Raw genomic sequence first — 24,690 nt, 5'->3', positions numbered from 1 at the left:
GACAGAAATTTTCGAAAATAAAATTAACAAGGTGACTGACTGTTCCAGAAGGGGGCTGTGAAAAGGACATGGTGGACCAAAGTCTGTTAGTCAAGTAACGATTCAACTTTTAAATTATTCTCTTGTTCTTTTTGTTGGGTGTTTTGTTTGTTCAAGTCTAAGATTTGGAAATGCTGACCCTTTGTTAACAAGAGCCAACAGAAAATATAGGATCCCTTCCCTCCCCCGGCCTGCCTCCGCTGAAGCCACCACCATCGCCTCTTGGCTGGATGCTGGAAGAGTCCTCCGTGTGTGCGGACTCAGGATGACAGGGCAGCCTCCTTCTGTGGTTGCTGGGCTTGTGAACGCTGCAGTATCTTTTGGCTTTCCACGTCTCTAAAATGTTTTTCAACCTGAAAGAGACCAGTCAGCCTAGGTCAGAAACGGAGATGGGCACTCAAGGTCTCTCAAACAGTCCACTCCAGGCTTAGATAGCCCCATCCTGCCAACCAGCCCACAGACTATTCAGGCGCCTTTGCCCTTGCTGTCTGTTGGCTTTTCCAACAAGGCAGGTTGGGGGCCTCTTATTTCAGCCACATTTTTTGCAGCTTCAGCTAAGACTGGCTAAAATAAGATAACTCTATAAACTAAAACAGAAATTCAAGAGATTATTATGACCCCTCTTCACACAAGTACAGAATGGAAAGCTGGCAGGGAATTATATAGTCTTAAACTTTTTACATCCACAATGTTGATCTTTCAGTACTGTTTGTTTATAAATGCTGCAACGCAACCTAAAAAGTCAGATGACATGCAGGGTCAGAGGCACCAGTGATAACTAATTTATACTAATCAACCCCTCCTGAGAAGAATCCGACCTGGGATGCAAGGAACTTTTCAAGTCCAAAACCACAGAATGGTCTTGCTAATTCCAAAAAGACCACACTGCAGCTGACCACTCGCTTTATTCCACACTGCCCAGTGGTTCCACCCCCGCACGAGTGTCCCCGCCACAGCTGCAGAGCACCACATTGCAGGGAAGCAGATTGGCTGTGTCAGAAGAGACAGGGATTGCAGCTCACTGTCCTGCCCTGATGCTGGAGCGTGAAGGCCGAGGAATCGCCCTCTCCCCTAAAGTTTCACGGCTCCTTTACTTACTATTTTGCGTACATGGCTCAGTGCACTCCCCTCTTTGCCTTTACAGTTTTCCACTTGATATGGGGGTGTAATAACAACTTCTTCCATGACTACAATGTTTTTTTCTTGCCATTTACAGTCTTTAATGCTGGAAGGAGAAGACAGTAGGTAAAAGTTACCTCTTGTGGGCATCCCACACCTCTTGCTGACCCCAAGCTCCCAGCTCCCACTCAGGCAACAACTAGCTGCCAGCAGCCCAGAGAGAGTAGCAGCCAAGAAACATTTCCTGGGCACCACTGGCTATAAAAAGCAATAAAACTGATGCACATTTACTCTGAGGAGGGCCCAGAAGAGTTTCTCTGAAGCATTAGGGACCTGGAAAACCACAGAAAACTTGGTGCCAGCCTCAGAAGTCCAAACCAAACTGAGTTACAAAAAAACAGCTAGGTTGAGACCACTAGCTTCAACTTAAGTAGCAGCCCCGGGCAGAGGTTGGCAAACTTTTTATATAAAGGTCAGACAGCAAATGTTTTAAACTTACAGGCCATTCAATCTCTGTCACAACCATGGAACTCTGCTGCTGTAGCACAAAAGCAGCCACAAATAATATACAAACTAAGCTGAATTGGTCCAATGGTGGTAGTTTGCCAACCTTTGGCTTAGGGGGAAACTGGCACCTTTAGAAAGAGAGGAGAATAAATTCCGCATCATACTGTGATCTGTACTCTTTCCACCACCTGAAACGGAAGCTGTTCCTCAAACTGGCCCCTCTCAATTATCAGTTTCCCACTTGCCAAACTGGGAAAACCCATTCCAGTTCACACTTGGGAAAACCCAAGGCAACTAATACTAAGAGAGTTCCTTCACATACCTGTAAATGCTCAGATACTCACATCAAGGCCTCTTAACAGCTCTGATGCCAGCTGCCATCTGTGCACCAGACCCAGGTGGTTAAATAGGGTAACAGAAGGCAAGGGGGAGGAGGGGAAGGACTGTCAAATGTTTCAGTTTTTCAGCAACTAGGAGCTAGTGGAGAGTCAAATGACTTCTGGTGTGACAAAACGTCTTTTAAGAGGTGGTAATAAGGTGGCCTTCTGCTCTCCCTAACTCCCTATGTTTATCCCAATTTACAACTGGGAAGACTGAATAGATATAACTTTCATTTAAGAAAACTGCCTAAGCTTTTAGAGAAAGGTACAAGATCAAAATAACAAAAGACAAAGAAATCACTAGTTCTAAATTATGGAATACTAGGTCTGGAAGGGATCCTTAGGGATAACCTAATCCAAAACTAAGTCTTATAGATGCAGAAACTGAGAAACTGAAGCCCAGAAAAGACGTGTCCACGTTTACACCATTCTTCTATATGGAAAGGCAACAAGCACCTGCATTGCTAGATGCCAAGATACTGCCAACACACTACCCAGCTTCCCTGGTGACTTTCAGGAACACGACTACCCAAGAGTCGGCCACCAGAGAGCACAGCCAGGCAGTATCACCCCCAGGACAAGGTGCCCCCTATAATCCCCCAACTCACGTCTTGTGAATGGTCTGGAAGAGCTGCTGGCCCTCTAGGGAGACACCAGCGCTGATTGCATAGGCCTGGCTCAGCTTCTCCTCCTTCTCTGTCCGTGCTTTGCTGGCAAGCTAGGGTGGGGGAGAGGAAAGAGACTCAGAAAAGCATTTACCTTCATACTTTCCAACAGTCAGGACCTAAGTTGAGGAAAGGAGGCCAGAAAAAACTGGTTTGGGTAGAGTCAGTTTTCTCAGAGATCAAAAGTGAAACAAAAACACACAATAAACCTGAAAAGTTACTGCTACTCCTGGCAAACATTCTTTCCTTCCAATATTTATTGTATGCCTACCATGTGCCAGACATTCACTGTGCTAAGCTACAGATACAGCTCTGAATGGGGGGTAGGGGAGATAGATTATAAACAAAAACAAAAATAAGGTAATTTATACAGTACTAAATGCTAGAAAGAAAATAGAGAACAATGTGATAAAATGTGACTGGGGAGCTACTTGATGAAACAGTGATAAAAAGTAATACAAATATAGGAAGAATTAAGAATTTTTATCAGCTCACGTGCTAGAGCCTCAGTTAGAAATTACTATCTATTGCACCTTCATAAGCCAGAATTTGCAGCTCTAAAGACTACCTTTCTAGCACCATTATCTATGCACACACAGGGAGCCAAGATGTAAGTAAATCTAACCATAGATATTGTCCACCTTCAACTTGAGATGAAGAGCTATCCAGCTCTTTAGAAAAAGGAATGGTCTGCATTCTACTTCAAGCCTGCTCTTTAACTGCCCTCTAGTGGAACAATCACAAATTAATCGAAAGAAATTCTACTAAAATCTAGGAAATCCCTCCCAACAGGAGTGGGGTCTGTCAATCCCTGTTGCCCCTCTAATACATATTTGATCCCATTCCAAACAGTAATCCCATACTATTGGTTCCTAGAGACTTCAGAAGTGCAAATTTGTTTGAATGTAAAACAAAACGAATAGGCTGGACAAGATGGTTAAAACCAACAAAAGACAGATAATACGTCTGAAAGTCAAACAAATGATCGGGAGATTTTCAGACCCATGAACACCTTAATATACTGATGCTGCAGCACACTAAAGACATACATACAAACAATTTGTCCCCAAACGCCAGCTCCTTAAAAACAAAGAGATCATACCTCCAACACATTCCCAAAGCACCTAGATGCTTGGAATTCTTAAACATTTCTATTCTGCTTTAATAGTGACCCTTCAAACCATAAACCAAATATTGTTTTGAAGGGAGGAAAGTCAACAATGTATCTAACTGTTTGCTGGCAAAATAAAGTGCTTTATTAAGCTATGGGTTTGACCATGAAGATGAAAAAAAGAGGTTAGTGGGTTATGGGGAACAGGGGAGTTTCATCTCTACCTCTGAGTTTCAGAAACTGACTGAGGGAGAAGGGGATCTAAGCACAGATGAGAAAGTTCATACACACTTTCATTTCAGTCTTCCCAGATTAAGGGGGAAGGAAAGGTCAAGATGCAGTGATTTGAAGCCAGAGCTCCTTTTTCACATATCCCCAGGACAAGGAGAGAGACAGATAGCAGAAGTAAATAAATAATTTTTCAAGCTCGGTTTTGCCATCTGGCCCCACCAGGTGATAACTTCACAGAGAAATAAATACCAAAGAAATAAATGTATAGGGCTGAAAGCATTCCTCCAATCACTGGCAATTCCAACTGCAGCAAGAAAGACTCGTGGCTGGAAAGCTGTTTCTATGGAAAGAGAACTACTGGTGGTAGATTTTAAGTGGCAACAAGCAAAGCTTACTCAGTCACCAAGAAAACCCTGGTAATAAGGAATTTCCGTGAGTCTCACTTTCCCAACAACCCTGTAGGAAATCTGAAGTCTCTAAGAAAAGAAGGAAAACTGGAGGGCAGGAGAGCTTCCTGGATTAACCAAGCTCCTGCAGAGCTCCTGGGAAGCAAATGGTGGTCAGGCAGATGTCTACCCCATGAGCATGCAGGAAGGCCTCATTTTTAGGTCTTTTTAAAAATGTTTATCCTTGAAAACCTAAAACATCTCCCAATACTGGGTCAGACAAAGCTGCGTTTGTAAAGCTTGTGTTGACTAGATAGTCTGGGTACTAGGAGTGAAATATCCTTGTCACCTACACAGTAGGTTAAAAACATAACATCACCCATTTGGTAAGAGAGAAGAGTTGGCTCAGGGAAATCAGGCATCTATGCAGGAAGTACAAGAATGGAACTCACAAATTAAGCTAGAAGAAGTGGGGGAAAAGGCTAGAAGAGGAGCCACTTTTGAATTTTGCCAGAAGCAAAATAAAATGAATATAAATCTCAGCCAAAAGTGATTAGTTTGAACAGCCTGAATAACAGCAACGCAATGGTTATGGAACAATGATTTCAAAATGCACCCCTAGCCCCCCCAAAAATACCAGTTGTATAATCTCTTCTAAAGGCTCTGAAAGCAAAGGAGAATAGATGATTCTCCCTTTCGACTCATAGTGCAAACAGATCCCAAATGCTAAATGATATGAGAGCCCCGGAAAAGTCAGCAGGCATCAGTGTAAGCTAACTGTGTTTCAATTTACCCCAATATCCTCAACTATACTCTACCTGTACCTATAATTGTGCTTTGAGGGTCTGGACTTAATGCAAACTGTGAAACCTACCGTTATCAGTTTACAGACTGCATTTTCATGGCAATCTGAAAAATATTTAAATATGATATTCAGCAGCAGATCTGCTTTCACTAGGAAGTTGTAAAAAAGGGGTAAATTACTCCCAAGGAGGACCCCATCAACAAGAATCTAAAAGTGTTTCTTCTCAAAATTGAGGGTGAGAGGGGAGGGATTACCTTGTTCTTTTTAGGAATGTTCCTTAAAACTGACGAAAAATGTGGATAAGCCTCCTTTTGTAAAGTAAGTGACTATCACTCTACCCTCGAGGTAGCTGTTATACAGATCAAATTTTTCCACATGTTTTTCTGTAAACTAATGCATATCTATAAATGGTCCAGTTATTTCAAGTTAATAACTTTATAGTAATTGTTAAACCACCAGAGGGAACCAATAAAAGCTGCCCTTAGTAGAGAAGGTATAGGGTGTACCTTTTAAGCTTGGGAGGGTCATCAGGACTGCAATTTTAAAAATTCAATGACTATCACCATACATCCATTTTCAATGCAAACATGCAAGCCACTGGCCCCTTCCAATAAAAACTGAGGCACTAACTGTTTAGAATCTCATAGACTATTAAAGGCACAAACTTTAAAAGCACACAGGATTCAGGCAAACAGAAACACAAACCTACAAATATTTTTCACTCATGTACATGTGGCTTAATTGAAATGACTGCACAAGACAACCTGTGCTTAGCTGCCTCTTCTTTAATTTTGTATGTTTCCCAGTGAAAACAGTTATTCCTAGTCTACTAACCTGTGCTTCCTCCTGTGGCCATTTTATATACAGCACCTTAATGTGGGTAATGGAGAAAAGTGCATGAACTTGATACCAAAGCACATCAATATTAAAAGGCTTCTTCTAGTCATGCCTGCTGCTGGCTACCCCTTGAATGAATTAATGAACACCAATGACACATATCTCTTCCTGCACTCAGTGACATGAAGAGCAAGCAGCCACAATGATAAATTACAAATAATATGCATTTCATTTTGTTAGTCACCAGCTAGGCCATCTTATTTCCACACACATAGACCAGGAAAGCACAGGTGCTGTGAGGAATCCAGAGGAAGTCTTACTGCAAGTATTCAGCAGGCTGTGACAGCTGATACAACAAGGAAAGCAGAGCCCAGAGACGAACCTGCTGGATGTGACCTAATAACTCCAATGAGCTCAGTTTGTCTTCCCTGTGTATTTGGGCCTTCCAACTAGCTGACTTCAAAGGGGTTAAGAAACACTGCAGCTGCTGCCCTTTGCCAGTGCTGCCTGCAAGGCCTGGTGGAGGCTGAAGGATGGTAGACAGAGCACCCAAGAACAACTGTCATTCTAAGGCCCATGCTTGCTCCTGCTGTTTCAATTCTGAGGTGTGCTCTTGGAAAGCCCTCATTTTTAGCAACAAGCAATCTCTCGAAAATATTTCTCCCAAATATCAATATCCCCAAGTCTTCCTATTCCCTAGCTGAAAGCTCCTGCCTGAAAGTTTCTAATAAAATACTGTTCTTTACGACTTTGGATAACTGGGAACTCAAAAAACAGAGCATCGCACTTGGACTGGTATCCTAGAATACATATTGTAACACATGAATCAAACACCTGAACCACAGAGCCAAAGAGGCCTGGTAGTGAACACTATTATAAGAGCTAAACTCTTGTTGAGCAAGCATTTACTCCATGCTCAGCACCAAGCTACACACTTTACATGTATTAAACATTTAATCTGCACAACAATCCAATGAAATAGGGACTAAAATTATTCCTACTTAATAGATGGAGAAACTAAGGCACAGTTGAGAAACTTGCTCAAGTTTACCAAGCCAGAAGTGGGAGGAGAGTCTGGATTTGAACCCAGTCTGCTCCCAGAGCCTGTGTTCTTAAACTTGCACTGCAGTTCTAAAAGAACTGTTTTTCCATCAACGTCCCCAGTACAGAATACAATTGTCTACCTTTCATTGAAGGGCCTCTCTTTTCTGAAAAGGACCCCTGGCCTCATCCAAAATCTCAAGGACATCCTTCATTTCTTTTGTTAAAGGTAACTCACAGAAGTGCTTTCAGTAGAATAGATGTTGTGTGAGGGAGCATTTCAGGTCAATAATTATAGGTATTCCCTGGACCCGTCATTTTCTGATGTGCCAAGACTAGAGAAGGTAAGTCAAGCATCTCTTGCACTTGAATGTTAAGATACGTTGAGCACTTTGAGCTATGATGAAAAATACCCTGCAAATCCAGGGGCATGGCACCACCTCAATCTCCAGACTTTGACATACTTGTCAAACCATCATATTGCTGCTATACAATACAGACCGGTCTCTAGTCACAGTCAGTACACGCTATAGGCAAAATTTTATCTATGCCAGTTTTCGTTATATGTAATTACATCATTAAATGTATTCATAGCTATAACAGACAATAAAACCTCCTGGACACCAATAGAGTAATTTCCTAGCCCTGAGACCCTGAAACCAGTACTGCTGTATAATCTCCACATGGCTCCATCACAGAAAACTGACTGAGATATAAACTGAAATCTGACCTTAACAACCTACCTCTGACAGTATACACTCAAATGAGTCATCTCACACAGGGCTGTGAGGATTTAGGGTGATAACATGGGTAAAAACACTAGGTGAGCTGTATAAAGCACTGTACAAACACTAGTTGTTAACATTATTATTGTAACATCATTATTAGCAGAGAAGGTGGCTTGTGGGCCATTCCAGAAAAATCCACATAATCCAACCTTTCTTTAGCCAATGAGCTCAATGCTCTCCCTTCTGGTTTCTATAAGAGCTGCCAGAGAGGCTGTAAGTCCTATACAGACTATCTTCCAAAGTATAACTGGAATAATATATTGGGAAATGCCTTTAACTTTGTGTGCCAAAATGGGGGCCCCACTTATGAAATAAAGAGTTGATTTTATTCAATGATAGTGAAAGAGCCATGTGCTATTCTTTCTTGAGCCCTGAAGCAAGCAGAGAACAAAGTAAAATAGAAGAGCCACCATGCCTCTAAAAAAGAGATTCCAGCTAAAATCCCTCCCTAACACTCATGAGCTACATGAACCTGAGCAAGATTCATAACCTATCTTGAGCCTCGGTCCATTCGTCTGGGGCCTACCATGAAAGGTTATTGTTTACCATAAAAGGTTATTGTTGGCGTTCAGTAAGATATACAGTTGATCCTTGAACAACACAAGTTTGAACTGCGTGGTCCACTAATACACAGATTTTTTCAACTGACCCTCATTGTTCAAGGGTCAACTCTGCGGTTGGGAATCCGCATAAGTGGAGGGCTGCTATAGTTATATTAGGATTTTCAACTTCAAGGGAGGTCAGTGTCCCTAACCTCCACGTTGTTCAAGGATCAACTGTACGTGTAAAGCACTTAACATCAATATTGGCACTTAACTAGTTCTTTCCCTCTCTTTTTAGAACAACCTCCATTAGCTCATTGACAGAAGAGTAAAAGTTTCTAAATTGCAGAGATGGACAAATTGAGCACCTTCCAAATCAGCTTGATTCCATTTAACTTCTCTCCCTTTATCTAATTAATTACCATTTATTCTTTAAGACCCTACCCCACTGCAACATCTGAGCCTTCCCTAAAATGTTCACTATTCTATGCCAAGGGTTGGCAAACTACAGCCTGTGAGTCAAATTCAGCCAACAACCTGTTTTAGTTCAGTTTTATTGGAACGACCATGCCCATTTGTTTACATATTATCTATGGTTGTTTTTGCTACAAAGGCAAAGTTGAGTAGTTGTGCCAGAGAATCTATAGCCCACAAAGCCTAAAATATTTACTATCAGGATCTTTACAGAAAAAGTTTGCTGTCCCTGCTCTATGCTATCATAGCACCTTGCTCATACCTCCGTTAACACTGATCCCACCATACCGTTATCACTAAGATAAATGCTGCTGCACCTCACTACTCCCAACAAACACGAGATTCTTGAGGGCAAAGGCAGTATCTTAATCATCCTGACATCTCCAGCACCTAGAAGGCAGAGGAAGTGAAAGGAAAGATGGATAAAAAAGAAACTTTGACTATTAGTGGTTCATAGACCTAACAGTTCCTAGAGGTTAAGTGACTAATATAAGGTCACACAATTCATTAGCATCCCAGCTGTAAATGAATAATTTACAGTTCTTCAAACATTCTCTCCACATTCTACCATACCACACTGTTAACTTGGCGTAGTATGTAGATCCTTCACTTTTCTACTTCAGGTAAAATCTGCTTCACTCTTCAGGGTAGTATCTGGTATTTACCTAAGCTAGTCTCAAAATTACAGTGCTAGAACTGCACCATTTCCCCGACACACCCCTGTTCCGTGCCAGGAAAATTAGACTAGTTAGAATTCCCCTTTCTTAACACTAGAAGAGATATCACCACTGACCCACCAGTAAAGTCTTTATTTTGAATTATCTCCAACAAAGAAGAATGCAGAGATGGCTGCAATACACCTATGGCATTACTCTGCCAGAGTACTTGGGCAGAGCACTTGGGCTTAAGTCTTTTCAGGTAGACAGCTATCCTCCCCAGACCTCTATGTCAAGAAAGCCCCCTTCAGAACTAAACCCTTGACCTAATGAGAGCCCCATTGAGTCAGTTGGTTGCCATATACTATAGCCTGAACTGAGCCATGAGCCCTAACCTGGAGCACTGCACCCCCCCATCATGGCTGTCAGGTTGACCCCAAAGTTTGAATGCCACTGAATGTGACCTCCTTCAAAAGCCTGGCGATTTTTAAAATGGCAGTCACTCTACCTCTCTGACTATATCTAATACCACTACTACTTAACATGCCCCATTACTCAGCAGTGATGGGCTCTTCCTCTTCACCCCTACCCCCTGACCCTCACTGGTATCTTCATAACACTTCTCTGAGGAAACAGATGTCTGCTCAGAGCCAGGTGCAAAACTTACTGGTGGACTCTTAACCAGGGACTGTGGCCTTAACAATATATTCCAATCAAGTGAGCCAACAGGTTATATACAGCTCCTAGAAACCAGAAAAATTTTATCTGACAAAGCCTTGCTTTCACTAGACAAGCAGTTATTTCTCTTCCCACATTTACACATAACATGAACATTTTCAACCTCCTACCAATATACACATACCTAAACACAGGGAGGCCAGGTCATCTGATTTTACTTGGTGTTAACTCCAGACCTCAACACATTAGGGTCAAGATACGGTCAAGGGCCTGGCTAAAATGATAGGTCCATGAACATAGGCCACAATGCAATGGCTATAGACTCCCCCAGGAATTTACTCATACTTGAGGATTAACTCTCAAATTGCCAGAAAGTCATATGGTTAGCTAAATTTTAGCTCTGAAACTGGTGGAACTCAAAACAAAAACTAAGTCAATACTTCCCTCAGTGTGACATCATACCTAAAAGTAAGCACTGACGTCAGTTTTTAAAGTCAACTTTGTGACTCTTCCACTTTCTCAGCCTTAATAGGTCCCTCTACCCACTGACCAATCTCCAAATACCATTTTTATCCTAAGGCAGTCAACTCATTCTTCATTACCAGGAACTAATGATATACTCTTTGAATCTCTTCCTGGTTCCATTTGATCATTCACTGCTTGTTAGTAAGATATAAACAGGTAAAAGGAGATTCAAGAAGCTGACAAATCAGTCAGTAGTGAACGCCTTATCTGTAAATTTCACTTTTCTATGCTTTCTTTTCCTGTCTCCCCCCAAAAACACACAAATATCTCCTCTAGAGTTCTCTCCAACTCAGCAAAGTGATAAGACTTACATCTCATTCAATGCACTGGCTGCATTTATTTATCTGAACAAATGAATATATACACTTGCCTTGGCTATGTCACTGAGTTCTTTCCTGAGAGACTCAGAGATTGGAAACACAGCCTTCTAAATTCTGTGACTACTCATCTAACCTCTAGTTCACAGGCAAGTGTTAACTATGCCACCTGATAACACTGCCCTGGAAATTCAAGTTAATTCTGGACACCAACAAGAGGTTTCTTAAAAACATCTTTTAATTTTAAGTTATTACATATTGATGGCGTCCAATACAACTTTGATTTTCCCCAATCTTGGGCTGGTGAGTTCTGATATCTGAACAAATGTCAGATCCAATGCCAAGAGAGACTGACATAATAACAGCATCAATTTTCTTGGCTGCCTTCCCTTTGTCATGTTGCCTCCCTTCCCCCATGTTGCTTCTTATGCTATAATTCAAGGAACATCAGTTGGCTACACATAGCTGATACAGGAGAACAAAATTAACAACTGCCAAGTCTAATCCTTATATCACTATAAGATACATACCAACATTATCCCATTTTAACAGTGAGGAAACTGATGCTTGGTAAGGTTAGGTGGCAGAGAAATGATTTTAAAGACTTATCTGCTTGGTTACTATGTTCTTTCTACTAGACCACACTGCTCCTGACTACACAACACACGTTTCTCTTTACTTAGAAACATTACTTAGGATTATAGATATTTTGATACGATTCATTTCACCAAACTACTCTATAAACTTAGGCTTAGCACGCACAGCAAGTAGAAAAAACATGGGACTTTGCTGTCAAAACATCAGACCTGAGTTCAAATCCCAGTTCTATCACTTATTGGTTATTTGGCCTTAAGCTAGTGATTCATCCTCTATGAGCCTCAGTTTACTCTTCTATAAGACAGTGATAGTACCCACACCATAAGAACTATTGTTAGGATTAAAAGATGTCTACTAATTGCTAGTTCAGAGGGTGGCACGTGAAAATATTAGTTCCCACACTACTAGTCATATAACCTACAAGTCACTTAAACAGATAAGACTGTTTTCTCATCTGTTAAGCTAAAAGAAAAATATACTCTAAAGATCACACAACGTGGCTGTGAAAATGAAATGAGATGTGTCGAAGCTCTTTATAAACTGTGAAGAACTAGAACAATTAAGGTATGGTCTCCAGCACAGCGTACTACAATACCTTGCACAAAACAGATTTTCAGTAAATGTTTGATAATGCTACATAAGAGAGAACCTTATTAATACTGACAGGCCCTGAATCATCTCCTGAGAGCACTACTAACCCATGGGAAACCTTTATCCCCACAGAACAAGATGTGGAGTCAATTCAAAGGAACTTGTTAAGAAACACCTTACCTCACCCCACCATGCAGATCCTAGGGCTCTCATCCTCAAGCAATATTTAAGCTTTCCTCATGATAAACTAATAAGAACCATAGTGAATAAACTGAATCTCACTTACGATTGGCTTTGGTGTGCTTTTTTACTTTTATTTAAATGCTTCTGTCTTACAGTAAGGAAAATCAGAACACTTTAAAAGGGTACATAATGCTACTGTGGAGAAGATAAAATGATATTCAAAACTTCCACCTTCTGCAACTCCACTGTCCTCTTCCAAGCTTCCTCTTACATCCCACTGCTGTGGATAGACATAGGACTTCTTAGCCTGCAGTGAACTGCCAATAGAAAGCAAAACGGGCTCATCTCCAATTTCTAGTTCATACCTTCTCTAGTTGGGCTGGAATTTAGTATTTCCTTTAAAAGGCCTTCTCTTCCATTTCCTGCTGGGTTGGAGTAAACAAATATATAGTTTATATCAACAAGTTTAATTAAACAGAGCACTTACTACGTAAGCAAGATGACCCAACATATGATGGTATCTTCCACTGGAAGTGAAGGTCACAGGTAGCACTCCCCTAGACTGTGAGCATCAAGAGTTTTCTTTCACGGATCTCAGGGCACTTTAGTTCCCTTCTAACATGCTTAAATAATCCTCCATCTTAAAAAACCCTAAGTCCACGCTCTTAAATGAGATGAACTTTCCATGTCATTTAAGCAACTTGTAAATAGCTGCCTGGACTAGCTGTTTTCACTAACACTAGCAGGCTCTTTTAATTCTAACTGAATCCAAAGAGGAATCACAAAGGTTAGTTTCAAGGGAAAGCTAATATTGCTTACTTATAAACATATCTACAAATGAAAAAATTAGAAAGAAATCCAAAGATAGCCCTCCAATCTAATTTTAGTTTTCAGTTTCTGACTCCTCTTCCCAGCAAACCTTTTTCAAGACTTGGCAAACAGGCTACAAAGAAAAGTAAAGATTTCTGGTATTCCCCTATTACTTCCTACTACTTTCTTGAATGAATGGGTAAACTACTAGTTTACAACAATGCTAGTAAATAACTAAAACTGACCAGTGGACAGAAAAAATAAATAAAACTGATCAACAGAAAGCATAACCCTAAAGGCAAGAATAATGTGCAAACTAACCGTGAACTATTTATATTTGAAGTCAAATATAAGAGAACTGCTTCTTAGCAATCCCACCCATACCACTCCAAGCCGTCTCAGATAAATGGTGGTATTTGTTGATTATGAGCAGAAATCAGTATCTTTTAAATTTAAGAACATCAACTCTTTCATATAATCATTACTCTACTACTCGCCAATGATCCAGGTATTTAGTGACAAACTTCTCATGCCCTATAAACACCAAAGAATAACTTAGAGCCTATTTCTCTCAACATACTAGGAATAAACTATTTCACTTGAATCTTTTAAAATCTCTTCAGCTAATAGAAGACCACCCAGAGTTCCTATACTCTAGTAGGAGGTATGTGACAAAGCTGGGATTTCAAAAATCTTTGTTTCTAAGGATGGGGTGTTTTGCATGCAATATGAAACCCAAGACCCTTCCAAATCTGTCCTCAGCCATCACTAAAAAAATATGTGGTATTTCCCTGGAATCTGGAAGGAAGAGAGCTCCAGATCTAAGGTAACTTATATTCTGCTAGCCTCAGTTATCCTCTATTGTTTCACTGCTAGAGTGTTTTCTTGCTCTGCTCAATTGTAGCAAACACACCACATTCCCAAGAGAGGCAAGAGAATATACATTATAAGACTCCCCCAGAGGGAACAACTTCCACCACGCTAATTCCAGAGACTTAAGGAAAAGCAGCTGCTACTAAAACTGAAGGCCTAACTTACTCATTCAACAAATATTTATTAAGCACCTACTCTGTGCAAAGCTCTGTATATGAGGTGGTGAACAAAACATATGTGGTTCCCATCCTCACAAAACGAAGTTTGATGAGACAGAAAAGCAACTCCAAAAACAAATGATATACAATTATAATTACAAAAAGGCTATTAACTTGCTCAGGACTCACTGATCTATACTTGTCCCAGTATAAAACAAAAGCAATCCTCTTTACTCTCACAAATGTCCCAGGTTGGACTATAAATGTTATGTCTCCTTAGCTCAAAGGGTAAGATATTGTAAGAAAGAATAATGGGAAAAAATTACTTTAGCCTAGGTAATCAAAGATGACTTCTTAGAAGATGTGCCATTTAACTAAGTCCTGATGGATAAGGCTACAGTTATTTTGGAAGTAAGAAAGTTCCAAGTACAGGGGACAGCAAAGGCTACAACAGGCTTGGAGTATTACTGTTATCAACATAAACTTTGGCTGACAGAACTGAAGAGTCAAAAAAGTGATTTGGGGGTTCCCAGAGATCAATTTATACATCTAAGATTAAAACATTCTAAACCTCTAATTTTGTTAGACCTCATATTTCAAACATAAAGACCAAAATGAAGCTCTAAGGCAATGGTTTTCAAATTTTTGTTGGTCATGAATCCCTAAGAATCTGAAAAATACTTCATATCTTCACCCAGGAGAAACATGTATTTATGTATACACGCATGCACAATTTCAGGAGGTTCACAAGCAACACCCCTTCTCAACCCCACCAACACCAGAAGTTCACATATGGACTTCAGGTTTAAAAAAAAAAGCCGTCTTTCACAAAGGACAAAAGCAAAAAGTTCTCAACTCTAGTTCTCTATTTGAGCATTAAGATGTTCTTAAAATCTTCTGAAGATATCCAGGAATAAAACTAAACTGACATGTTTTTTTAAAACAATAACAGAACAAGCTATTTTAAGTCAATGATGGATAATAAACAATGGACAATGTATATATCACCAAGAGTCAATGAGAATTTTCCCACCATTTTGGAGAGCCAGAACTGCCCTCAAGTCCTTACCTTACTAACATTGAGTGAAGCTAGGGGAGGAGGGGTTTCTGTTCGGTCATTAATTATTTCCACGTCTGAAACATACTGTAAGTTTATGAGCAAGATGTCTGCATGGTTGGGCTTTCCACTGGAAGAGGGACATTCTGGTGAGAAAATAAAGTTAAGGAAAATAGGGGCAAGCAGACAATAACACATCCCAAAAGGGGCATGGAAAACAGAATTCACACAAGGCTTGTGTAAAAGGTGTGCCATGAGCAGGACAGGAGAGCCTCACAAGAATCACAACTCTCCTCTGGAAATCTCTGCCTGTCACCTTCCTCCCGCTTGACCCCATAACCAAAAGATCTCAAGCTTTTCAAAGCCATATATGATCCAAAACTAGAAGCCTCAAAAGGATTTATCACCTTCTATCAGTTTTATGGAGAGGCGCAATGCAGTTTTAATGCCTCACGTCTACTGTATATCTTAAAACTAATGAACACAGGAGAAGCAGTGCTTTATGCTCTTGGTGTAATACTGCCTTCATTTGTACAGTGCTCTTTTCACTTTCTCAGATTTGAAATTTCCCATTTTGCAAGAGAAAATTACAGCACTGGAAAAGCAGCTCACTCAAGGTAATCCAGTTAGTTAACTCATTCATTCCTTCACTCATTCTCCAACCACTTATTAAAAGCACACTGTGTCAATTAAAAGCAGAGTAATTCCTCATTCCCAAACCCTACCAACTAAACCACTACTGTAAAAGGTTTTATTTGGTCTAGATATGAATTCTTGTAGTATAAAAAAAAGCAATTGTTCTCGCTGGTAATCAGTTTCAGAGGACATCTTCCTAAACTAAAAATCTACAAGTAGTAGATTAAAATACTTGCCACTCAACTGCAGCAGACTCATTAGGAAACTTCTTTTGAAAGATGCCATAAAGGATTTCTCCTCAAAAAAAAAAAAAAAAAAAATCCAAATAAACCCACCTGTGGCTCAAAAAAAAAAAGGAAGGGGTGGCACAATTATTACAACCAACAAGCATTTTGTTTCCAAGATTTGAGTTTCCTGGAATAATTCAGAAATCATTTCCACCCCAAAGAAGTAGGCCACCTTTTCCATTCTGTTGGACACTGTCACTTTCAAAATGGGAGGCTACTTCTATGGAAAACTCAGAACTCCATGTGCTGGGCTGGGCAAGAGAAGATAACTTACTGCTTCACCTGTAACCCGCACATCCCTACATAAGCCCCTGAAAAACGTGGTCCTTTCTCTAGACCAGGTCTCCAATGCAAACATCCCCCAACAGCAATTTTCAAATGACTGAGAAACCTAAAATTCAGCATTCCCCACCTCTAATGGCATCACGCATACACACGAAGCAGCAAAACAAGCCCCTATCCCCAGTTCAGATAAAACTCTGCTCAGTTACTCTCAGTTACTCTCCCCAAAAACAGGCGAGGCCCATTTGGTCACCACCCCACCGCCCTTCCTTGAACCAAATCCCATCAGTAGACACCCGCTCCTAAACTCCATACCCTTGCCCTCCCTACTAGCAGTTCCTTACTCCACTCCCCCTACCATCCGGGCTCCAATCCCCCAACCCTCTCCCACGACCACCCCCTCTCCCACGACCACCCCCTCTCCTGATCACTGTCCTGTTTCATACCGTTCCCCTCGAAAAGCCATCCGCGTGTCAAGCCCCCTTCCACCCACCGGCCTTCGCCTGGGGCCCAGGTCCCACTGGGGTGGGAAACAGGATCCCCAAAGCAGACCTAGGGACCCGCGAGAGGGGGAGGGGAGTCCAGAGCCATGCGCATGCGCTCCGGGAGCCGCGGTGGCCGGTCGCCCCTAGGCCCGGAGAGGGCCCCAGCCGCCGCCGTCGTCCCCCACCCCCCCACCACCACATATACACGCCGGCCCGGCCTCGGGCTCCGCGCAGGGAAGGATACTTAAAGCCAGCATTTTGGACTGGTAGTCAAAGGCTACCACCTCGCCCTGCAGCCGCTGCTCCTGGCACGTCCGGCACGACACCTGGCTCCCAACGCTGAAGTACTCGCCCGGAGGAGCCGCCATCTTGGGAGAGCAGCCGCGGCCGGCGGCGGCGGCGGCAGCAGCGGGCGAAAGCCGGGCCCCCAGTGAGCGCCGCGACGCGACGCACGGGGCGTGCTGACGTCATACGGCAGGGCGTGGCCGGGCGCTGGGTGGGGCGGGAGGCAAGGTGGTAGAGGAAAGAAGAGGAAATGAAGGGGCATCTGAATAATTATGTTTGTGCAGCTGCGCCCGCTTGGTAACGTGCTTGCAGGGTTCGTTTTAGAAGTCAAAGGTAAGTGACCTACGTGGACTGAAAAGGGAAAGGAGGAAGGAGTTTCAGTTCTCCATTATGTGTACACCTTCACACAAGAGTTTGATTAACTCTATATTTTACTTATGAGGAATCCGAGGCCCAGAAAACTAAACATTAAACTTGCCCAAAATGATTATTCTAGTCACAAAGTGGTAGTGGAAATAACATTGGCTATAGAATTAGCTAAACTGGAATCGAAATCCCAAATCTACTACTTGCTGTTACATGACTGAGCAAATTACTAAACCTGATCCTATTTCATTATTTCTTCTATATTAACACTTATTGAGCATCCAACAACACTTTGAGGTAGGAAACAATATCTTCATTTTACAGATGAAGAAACTAAATCTTAGAGAAACTAAACTTGTCTAGGGTCGCACAACTAGCAAGGATTTGGTCTGTTTCCAAAAATAGTGCTATTTACTATTATACTATATTAGGTAGTACCTCATAAAGTAGGGTTAAATGAGAGAAAGTGTATCAATGCATGGCATGTAGTAAATAAATAAATGGTAGTTCCTCCATGATCACCCATCACCTTTAGAACTCAAGATGCTTCTCCATCTCCCATCTTCTCTAAAAAGCCAGGGGTGGGAGTGATGAGCAGTGGTAGTAACAAAAGTTGCCTTGGGTCAAGAGTTTGGGACACCCCCCCGCCAGTACGTGTAAGTACTATACAGATGATTTTTCAAGCCCTATCATCACCAATTTCCACCCCAAACCTACCTACCGCCCCCCCCCCCAATATAGACATTCTGAAGCTTTATGTGTAGCAACAGGTTGACCTTTCTCTAGGCCAGAGGGAGGCGGAGGGCCAGCCTTGGCACTACTTAACCTGAACAAAGTTCAAAAGTGTTTCCTTGCCCTGCAAGAGACATCAACTTCCTGTTGGTTGTATATTAGTACTATCATTTAATAGGAATAAACTTACTTCTTCCTCATACTTGTGTTTTCTTCAGAGAACTTTCATGTCTGGCCCTTGATAACAAGTCGTATGTAACTGCCACTCCACTTTTTATATGGCATTGTGATTTTAGGTTTTCATATGTAACTGCCAGGCACTGTTAGGAAAGTCTTCCTGGAGGAAGTGAAAAATCTGAGACCTGAAGGACGGGTAGGGAAAGAGAGTGGCTATGTTCTAGGCAGAGGGAACAGCATGTGCCAGGACACCTAAGAGGAGAGAGCTTTATGATTTCAAGGAATATAAAGTAGCTCCAAAATATTATGAAACAAAGTGTAGGGGTAAGCTGGTGAAGGTTGTCTGGCTAGAGCCAGGACAAACTTTCAAAGATGTAGAAAATGTAGGCTTTCTCCTTGGAGAAATTGGAAAACATTTAGCAAGGAAGTAGAATGAGATTTATATCCAGCTTCCCTTCCTCATGCCTTTTTAATTCATGAAATTAATTTCTTAACAAGAACCCAGATTTACATTCTCATTTTCACTCACCCATCAGAAAACTCTCTCCAAGAACAAAGTTGCTTGAGATAGGAAGGAACTGAGGAGCCACTTGGTCTCCTCCTCCACCCCTAATCTCTGCCCCTAGACAGAACATCGCCTAGAATAGCTGAGATTTCTATTATCTGTGTGTTGTTCCATAAGATTATTCCAAATTTTGTCGCGGTATGTGCCTCCCCTCTTCCCATACCAATGCACTTACTATCTCATGGTTTATCTGCCCCAGCAGAGTTTTGGAAGGCAAGAGGATGCAAAGAAGGGGTCAAGACAGCTTAGAACTGGAAGTAGGACTAAGACTGTCCTATATTCGAAAGTCTTTAGGGAAGACCCCTCAAAAGCAAGAGGTCAGTCTCCAAATCAATTGTGGATGAAATCGGGCGATAGAGGGGCTTGGGCTTGGGGAGGAAGGCACGGGACTGATCAGAGGTGTGTACAAATTTAGGGTCCCGCTTCAATGCCGAGGAGGGATGTCCATAGCTCTCTTCTACAAGAGATCTTAGAATATCTTTGGAGGGTAGCGGTACTGGAGTAGAGAACTCCACTCTGGAAGGAATCCTGGCCCTAGAGATGATACATCCATCTTCGCAGCAGTAAAGCAGGGAGGGACCCTGGGCGCGCCGCGGCTCCTCAGGTTATTCCGTCCCTTGACCCGGAACAGCAGCGAGAGCTGTTTCTACGCCCGAAGCCCACGTGCCAGCAACGGCGGCCACGTGGGGCTCTGTGGAAACGCCTTCGCAGAGATTTGTCCCCTCCGCTGCCCAGTAGAGAGGAAGGCCGGAGAACAGCGCTGGAGGAAACCGTACCCGCTAGGGCTCAAATCGCGGGAGCCTGGGACTGCCGAGGGCGGGACACAGGGCGGGGTTTGCGCCGGCTGCTGGTGAAAAAGGCGGGGTCTGGGTTTCGTGAGGGTGGGCTTCGGCAGGCAGTGGGTGTTGGTTTCCTTGTCGTCGGAACTCCTCGGCTTTCGCCCTAGAACAGGCCCCGGCCCAGGCGGCTCCTGGATCATCATGGAGTCCACTCTAGGCGCGGGCATCGCGATGGCCGAGGCACTGCAGAACCAACTGCCCTGGCTGGAGAAAGTGTGGCTCTGGGTCACCTTTCTGGGCGATCCCAAGAGCCTTTTTCTGTTCTACTTCCCTGCGGCATACTACGCCTCTCGCCGTGTGGGCGTCGCAGTGCTCTGGATTAGCCTCATCACCGAATGGCTCAACCTCGTCTTCAAGTGGTGAGATAGCGAAGCCCTCCGGCGTCCGGTTCCCCCACCTCCAAGGGCCCTGAGTCCTATGCAAGCCTTGATCTTTCAGCAGGTGCCTCAAGGGCCTGGATCTCCCCCAACCCACCCCGCAACCACCAGTGAACCCATAGCCTTAAAGACCTCCCATCTCTACCCTGTGGTCCCTGACTTTTCCCCTTTGAGCATCTTTGTGCATCTTGTTTTCAGACCTCAGAGTCCCTATCCTATCCATTAGACCAGTGTTTCTCAAAAGGGCCTTATCAGAAATCACTTCAGTGGCATGTTTAAAATGCAGATACCCCATTCCATCCCAGACACACTGATTTTAGAAACTCCAAGGGAGGGGCTGGGAATCTGTATTTTAACAAGCATCTGTGGTGACTTAAGTAGCTGAAAGCCTTGCTTCTCAACTCACTTTCATTCATCTATTCACTCATTTACTTGACATAGTTTTTAAGAAGCATGCTTTTTGCCAGGCTTCACAGTAGCTGCTAAGGACAGAGAAAACATGCATATTTAGGTGTGCTCCCCGGAACATGACCAGCAGCATAGGAAGCATTTGAAAACTTCCTCGAAATGTAGCCTCTCAGGCCCCGGGGCAGAGCTACTGTATCAAAATCTGCATTTTAACAAGGACCCCAGGCAATTCGTGTGTACAGTAAAGTGTGAAAAGCACTGAGCTAAAGCATTGCCTTCCAGGGAGCACTTTCTCTCTTCCCTTTTCCCTTCATTTACTAATAGGCTCTTCACACAGACTTAGAAGCCAGGAATCCCAGGCAAGTGAGTGGGGCCCTTGGGCTTATCTCTTTGTGCCACCTGTTCTCTTGGGTGCAGAAAGGAGCTATGCCTCCTGCTGGGCATGTAGCTGCACCTCTCTTCACCTCAGCCTCTGCTGCCAGATCTCCAGCCTGGGGGAAAGAAAGGATGCTCATAGGAGATCCTTGAATGGGCTGGAATGACTTGTTGAAAAATGGAATAAGAGTTACCTTCCCTTCCACACCGTTTTGCAAGGCCTTCACCCCTACTGTAAACCGAAAAGCAGTTGTGCAATAGTTTTCTTCTTGTCTAACTGTTCATTGTGTTATCTCCTCCCTCAGAGTTTGTATGAGCCTCCCTCTTTAGTCTTGTTCCCCTAAGAATCAGACCACCTCCCCCCCCTCCCACCCCTGGTAGACACTCTCAATGACCCTCCTGACAAAAACCTATTCATCTGCTAGGTATGTATTGAGCGCTCAGTGCGTGAATAAGGCTCAGTTTTTGGTGGAAAGAGGCAGTTCCTTTTGTACCTCCCTCCCCAGCACTTGGCTTCCTGCCAGCATCTCTTCTGCTCTCCCACCTCTTTCTGGCCACAGCAGCCTTTTCACAGTGTGTGGTTTCCCAGGGACCAGTCAAGCACCTGCTAGGCTTTGGGATTTTGAATTTTCGTTCTCCTTATTCTTTCTCGGCCTCCTCGATCCATTCCTCATTCACATTTCAGACATAAGAGGCTTACCTAAGTAATTTAGGTATAGGTAATTCAGGGGAAAGCAAGAGGGTTAGTGAGAGTCTGGGAGGGAGAGAGAAAGAGAGCCAGGTCCTGGGCTGTCTATGGATGAGAAGAGCAGAGCTGGCCCTGCAGTGGGAGGGGGAAGAGTAGGACTTCTGAGCATCTCAGAGCATGCATGCGCGTACACACACCACGATCTCTTACCTTATCACTTTAAAAAATAGTGTGCTTTTTCCTGTTTCAAGATAAAACACCATGGCAATGTAATGACACAGAATTGAACTCCCTTTCTGACTCCACATGCAGGCTCTCCAGATGTCTGTCTGCCCCTCTCCTGTCCCCCTGGCTCTCTGCATGTACTTAACATCATCTTAAAATTGTTCGTTCTTCTAGGTTCCTGTTTGGAGACAGGCCCTTTTGGTGGGTCCATGAGTCTGGATACTACAGCCAGGCCCCAGCTCAGGTTCACCAGTTCCCCTCTTCTTGTGAAACTGGTCCAGGTGAGAAGTCTCAAACCTCTCTTCTTCAGTGTGGTTAGAGTTCAAGAGAGCATTTCAGAGTACTTTTCAGCTGGAGTGGCCCAACCAGAGGCCCAGCCTCTCAGCCATACTGGCCCAGGGAACAGTAATTTAAGAAACCCCAGGAAGACTACGTTGAATTCTGGGAGAGCAACTATGCTAGTGTGTGTTAGCTGCCCACCTTGTTTAGAGTAGAGCCACAGGGCAAAGCAGTGGCCTCAGAAAGGAGCAAGGAAGGCATCAGGGCAGAGGAGCTATGGGCTAGTGCTGGGAGAAGGCTCTCTTCTCAGCCAGGGGGATGTAGCTGTGTTGAGCTATCACCAGGAGCACCTGGGTTTTGCCCCCATCCTCTCACCACAAGCTTCTGGATCCCCCACAGGCAGCCCTTCTGGACACTGCATGATCACAGGAGCAGCCCTCTGGCCCATAATGACAGCCATCTCTTCCCAGGTGGCCAGTCGGGCCCACAGGTATGCCTGAGCATTGCTCACCAGAGGGAGCAGGGGTGATGGTACCCTGGACCCAAAAGACCCAGCAGCAGGCATCTTGGGGACCCAGGGAGCTGGAGTTCTGGGAACCCTGGGCATTTGTGCTACGGGAAGCTGAGCTGTGTCCAAATACCCTCTGAACCATTTGCATATCTTCTTTTTAGCCGCTGGGTGAGGGTGATGCCAAGCCTGGCTTACTGCACCTTCCTACTGGCTGTTGGCCTGTCCCGGATCTTCCTCTTAGCACATTTCCCTCACCAGGTGTTGGCTGGCCTGATAACTGGTGAGCAACTGAGACAACAGGATGGGCCCAGAGGTTGCCATTGGCAATGAGAAGACCAGTCTAGGATCTTCCCATTGTATAGCCAACCCCAAGGCCTCCTTTATGTCTGTCTGTTTTGCCAAGCTGCACTGTTGCTCAGAGGGGTTCATATCCCCAAACTCCTTGAAGTTGCTGTCACTCCACTTCCCTAGGTGCTGTCCTGGGCTGGCTGATGGCCCCCCGGGTACCTATGGAGCGGGAGCTAAGCTTCTACGGGTTGACCTCACTGGCTCTTCTGCTGGGTGCCAGCCTCATCTATTGGACCCTCTTTACACTGGGCCTGGATCTTTCATGGTAAGTTCCACTTTGAAGCACGGGCAGGCTGGGCCTGTCCGGCTTCACCTGTACCTAGCTGGTAGATCTCTGGTTCACTATAGCGAAATTTGGACACATTACCTTTTCACAAACATAAACTGTCCTGGGATCTCAGCAGAACATGGGGGTCGGCCCCAGAGCAGGTGAGAGCCATTGGCCTTCTGGGTTCCAGGGAAACCCTCTCCTGGAAAAGACTCTTCCTTCTGACAGGTCAATCAACCTAGCCTCCAAGTGGTGTGAGCGGCCCGAATGGGTGCACATGGACAGCCGGCCCTTTGCCTCCCTGAGCCGCGACTCAGGGGCCGCCCTTGGTTTGGGCATCGCCTTGCATTCTCCCTGCTACGCCCAGGTACGGCGGATATACCTGGGAAATGGCCAGAAGATAGCCTGCCTTGTGCTGGCTATGGGCTTGCTAGGCCCACTGAATTGGCTGGGCTACCCGCCTCAGATCAGCCTTTTCTACATCTTCAATTTTCTCAAATATACTCTCTGGCCATGCCTGGTCCTAGCCCTAGTACCCTGGGTGGTGCTCATGTTCAGTGCCCAGGAAGCACCACCCATCCGTTCTTCTTGACTTCAGTTGCCTCCTACAAAGCCAAAATCCTGGGACCTCCACACTCCGGGAGGCAGCTCTATGCCCTCCTAGTCCCACAACAGGCCCTGCTCATCTTGAATTTCCCACTTCTCCCAGTACCTGGTCTTAGCCCCAAAGAAGGGCCTTCTCTCTCCCAGGAAGGCGGGTCATCATCCTGCCTTTCCTCCCATGTCCACAAAAAGCAAAGTCAACAGCAAGACTGGTGGGTTCCTACAACACTGTGAGGGGCTCAGAGTGGCCCCAATAAAGCCCTTTAACACTTCTGGACTTTTTTGCCTATGTGCACATCTCCGCTGAACTTGCCTGCATGTGTGCAAGTGTAACCCTGGCCAGGCTGCTTGTTCTCCGCTCCCTCCAACCCTGTTTCCACAGAGGCCGTCAAAAAAGAAGGGAGAAGGCTGTAAACTCGGTTGAGACCTTCAGCCCTAGGTACCATCACCACCTAGGCTGGGTGAGAGGTCTCATAAAGTGCTAAGGCTACATCCAGTGTTTAACCTATTGCAAAGAGATCCCACCCACTTCCACCCCAGCCTCCTGACTCCTAAATTGGCTAGTCTAGGAACTGAAGAGAAAA

At 44.0% G+C, this 24,690-nt stretch overlaps 2 protein-coding genes across 7 annotated transcripts; one reads left to right on the top strand and one right to left on the bottom strand.

Annotated features, from left to right (window-relative positions):
• Window positions 1-84: 84 nt before the first annotated feature.
• LSM12 (LSM12 homolog) lies at window positions 85-17,562 on the bottom strand. The gene is made up of 5 exons (XM_011377202.2): window positions 17,305-17,562; window positions 15,383-15,516; window positions 2,654-2,763; window positions 1,138-1,264; window positions 85-392 (listed from the first exon to the last, which is right to left on the bottom strand). The coding sequence occupies exons 1-5, from the start codon at window positions 17,426-17,428 to the stop codon at window positions 300-302; spliced, it is 588 nt and encodes a 195-aa protein (XP_011375504.1). The 5' UTR covers window positions 17,429-17,562; the 3' UTR covers window positions 85-299.
• G6PC3 (glucose-6-phosphatase catalytic subunit 3) lies at window positions 17,556-24,378 on the top strand. Of its 6 annotated transcripts, none has more exons than XM_011377196.2 (8): window positions 17,556-17,678; window positions 19,388-19,502; window positions 20,132-20,383; window positions 22,272-22,378; window positions 22,776-22,866; window positions 23,049-23,167; window positions 23,359-23,500; window positions 23,732-24,378. In XM_011377196.2, exons 3-8 carry the CDS (start codon window positions 20,166-20,168, stop codon window positions 24,093-24,095), a joined length of 1,041 nt encoding a protein of 346 aa, XP_011375498.1. In that variant the 5' UTR covers window positions 17,556-17,678; window positions 19,388-19,502; window positions 20,132-20,165; the 3' UTR covers window positions 24,096-24,378. The 6 variants fall into 6 exon arrangements, with proteins under 6 accessions (XP_011375498.1, XP_023377340.1, XP_011375503.1 ...); XM_023521572.1 differs by having other exon boundaries at window positions 17,572-17,678; window positions 19,385-19,502; XM_011377201.2 differs by lacking the exon at window positions 19,388-19,502 and having other exon boundaries at window positions 17,582-17,678.
• Window positions 24,379-24,690: the final 312 nt, after the last annotated feature.

Source organism: Pteropus vampyrus, unplaced genomic scaffold, assembly GCF_000151845.1.
Source record: "Pteropus vampyrus isolate Shadow unplaced genomic scaffold, Pvam_2.0 Scaffold306, whole genome shotgun sequence".
Taxonomy (NCBI): Eukaryota; Metazoa; Chordata; class Mammalia; order Chiroptera; family Pteropodidae; genus Pteropus; species Pteropus vampyrus.
This window is presented reverse-complemented; position numbering and strand designations above follow the sequence as displayed.

What these genes read in the sequence shown, in the direction of transcription:
- LSM12 (XM_011377202.2), bottom strand. Translation starts at nt 17,428, where the DNA reads ATGGCGGCTCCTCCGGGCGAGTACTTCAGCGTTGGGAGCCAGGTGTCG. An exon ending in GTCCAAAATGCTGGCTTTAA is followed by an intron (nt 15,517 to 17,304) that starts GTATCCTTCCCT and finishes TTTTCTCACCAG; the next exon opens with AATGTCCCTCTTCCAGTGGA. An exon ending in CTTCACTCAATGTTAGTAAG is followed by an intron (nt 2,764 to 15,382) that starts GTAAGGACTTGA and finishes CCCCCACCCTAG; the next exon opens with CTTGCCAGCAAAGCACGGAC.
- G6PC3 (XM_011377196.2), top strand. Translation starts at nt 20,166, where the DNA reads ATGGAGTCCACTCTAGGCGCGGGCATCGCGATGGCCGAGGCACTGCAG. An exon ending in GTTGGCTGGCCTGATAACTG is followed by an intron (nt 23,168 to 23,358) that starts GTGAGCAACTGA and finishes CCACTTCCCTAG; the next exon opens with GTGCTGTCCTGGGCTGGCTG. An exon ending in CTGGGCCTGGATCTTTCATG is followed by an intron (nt 23,501 to 23,731) that starts GTAAGTTCCACT and finishes TCCTTCTGACAG; the next exon opens with GTCAATCAACCTAGCCTCCA.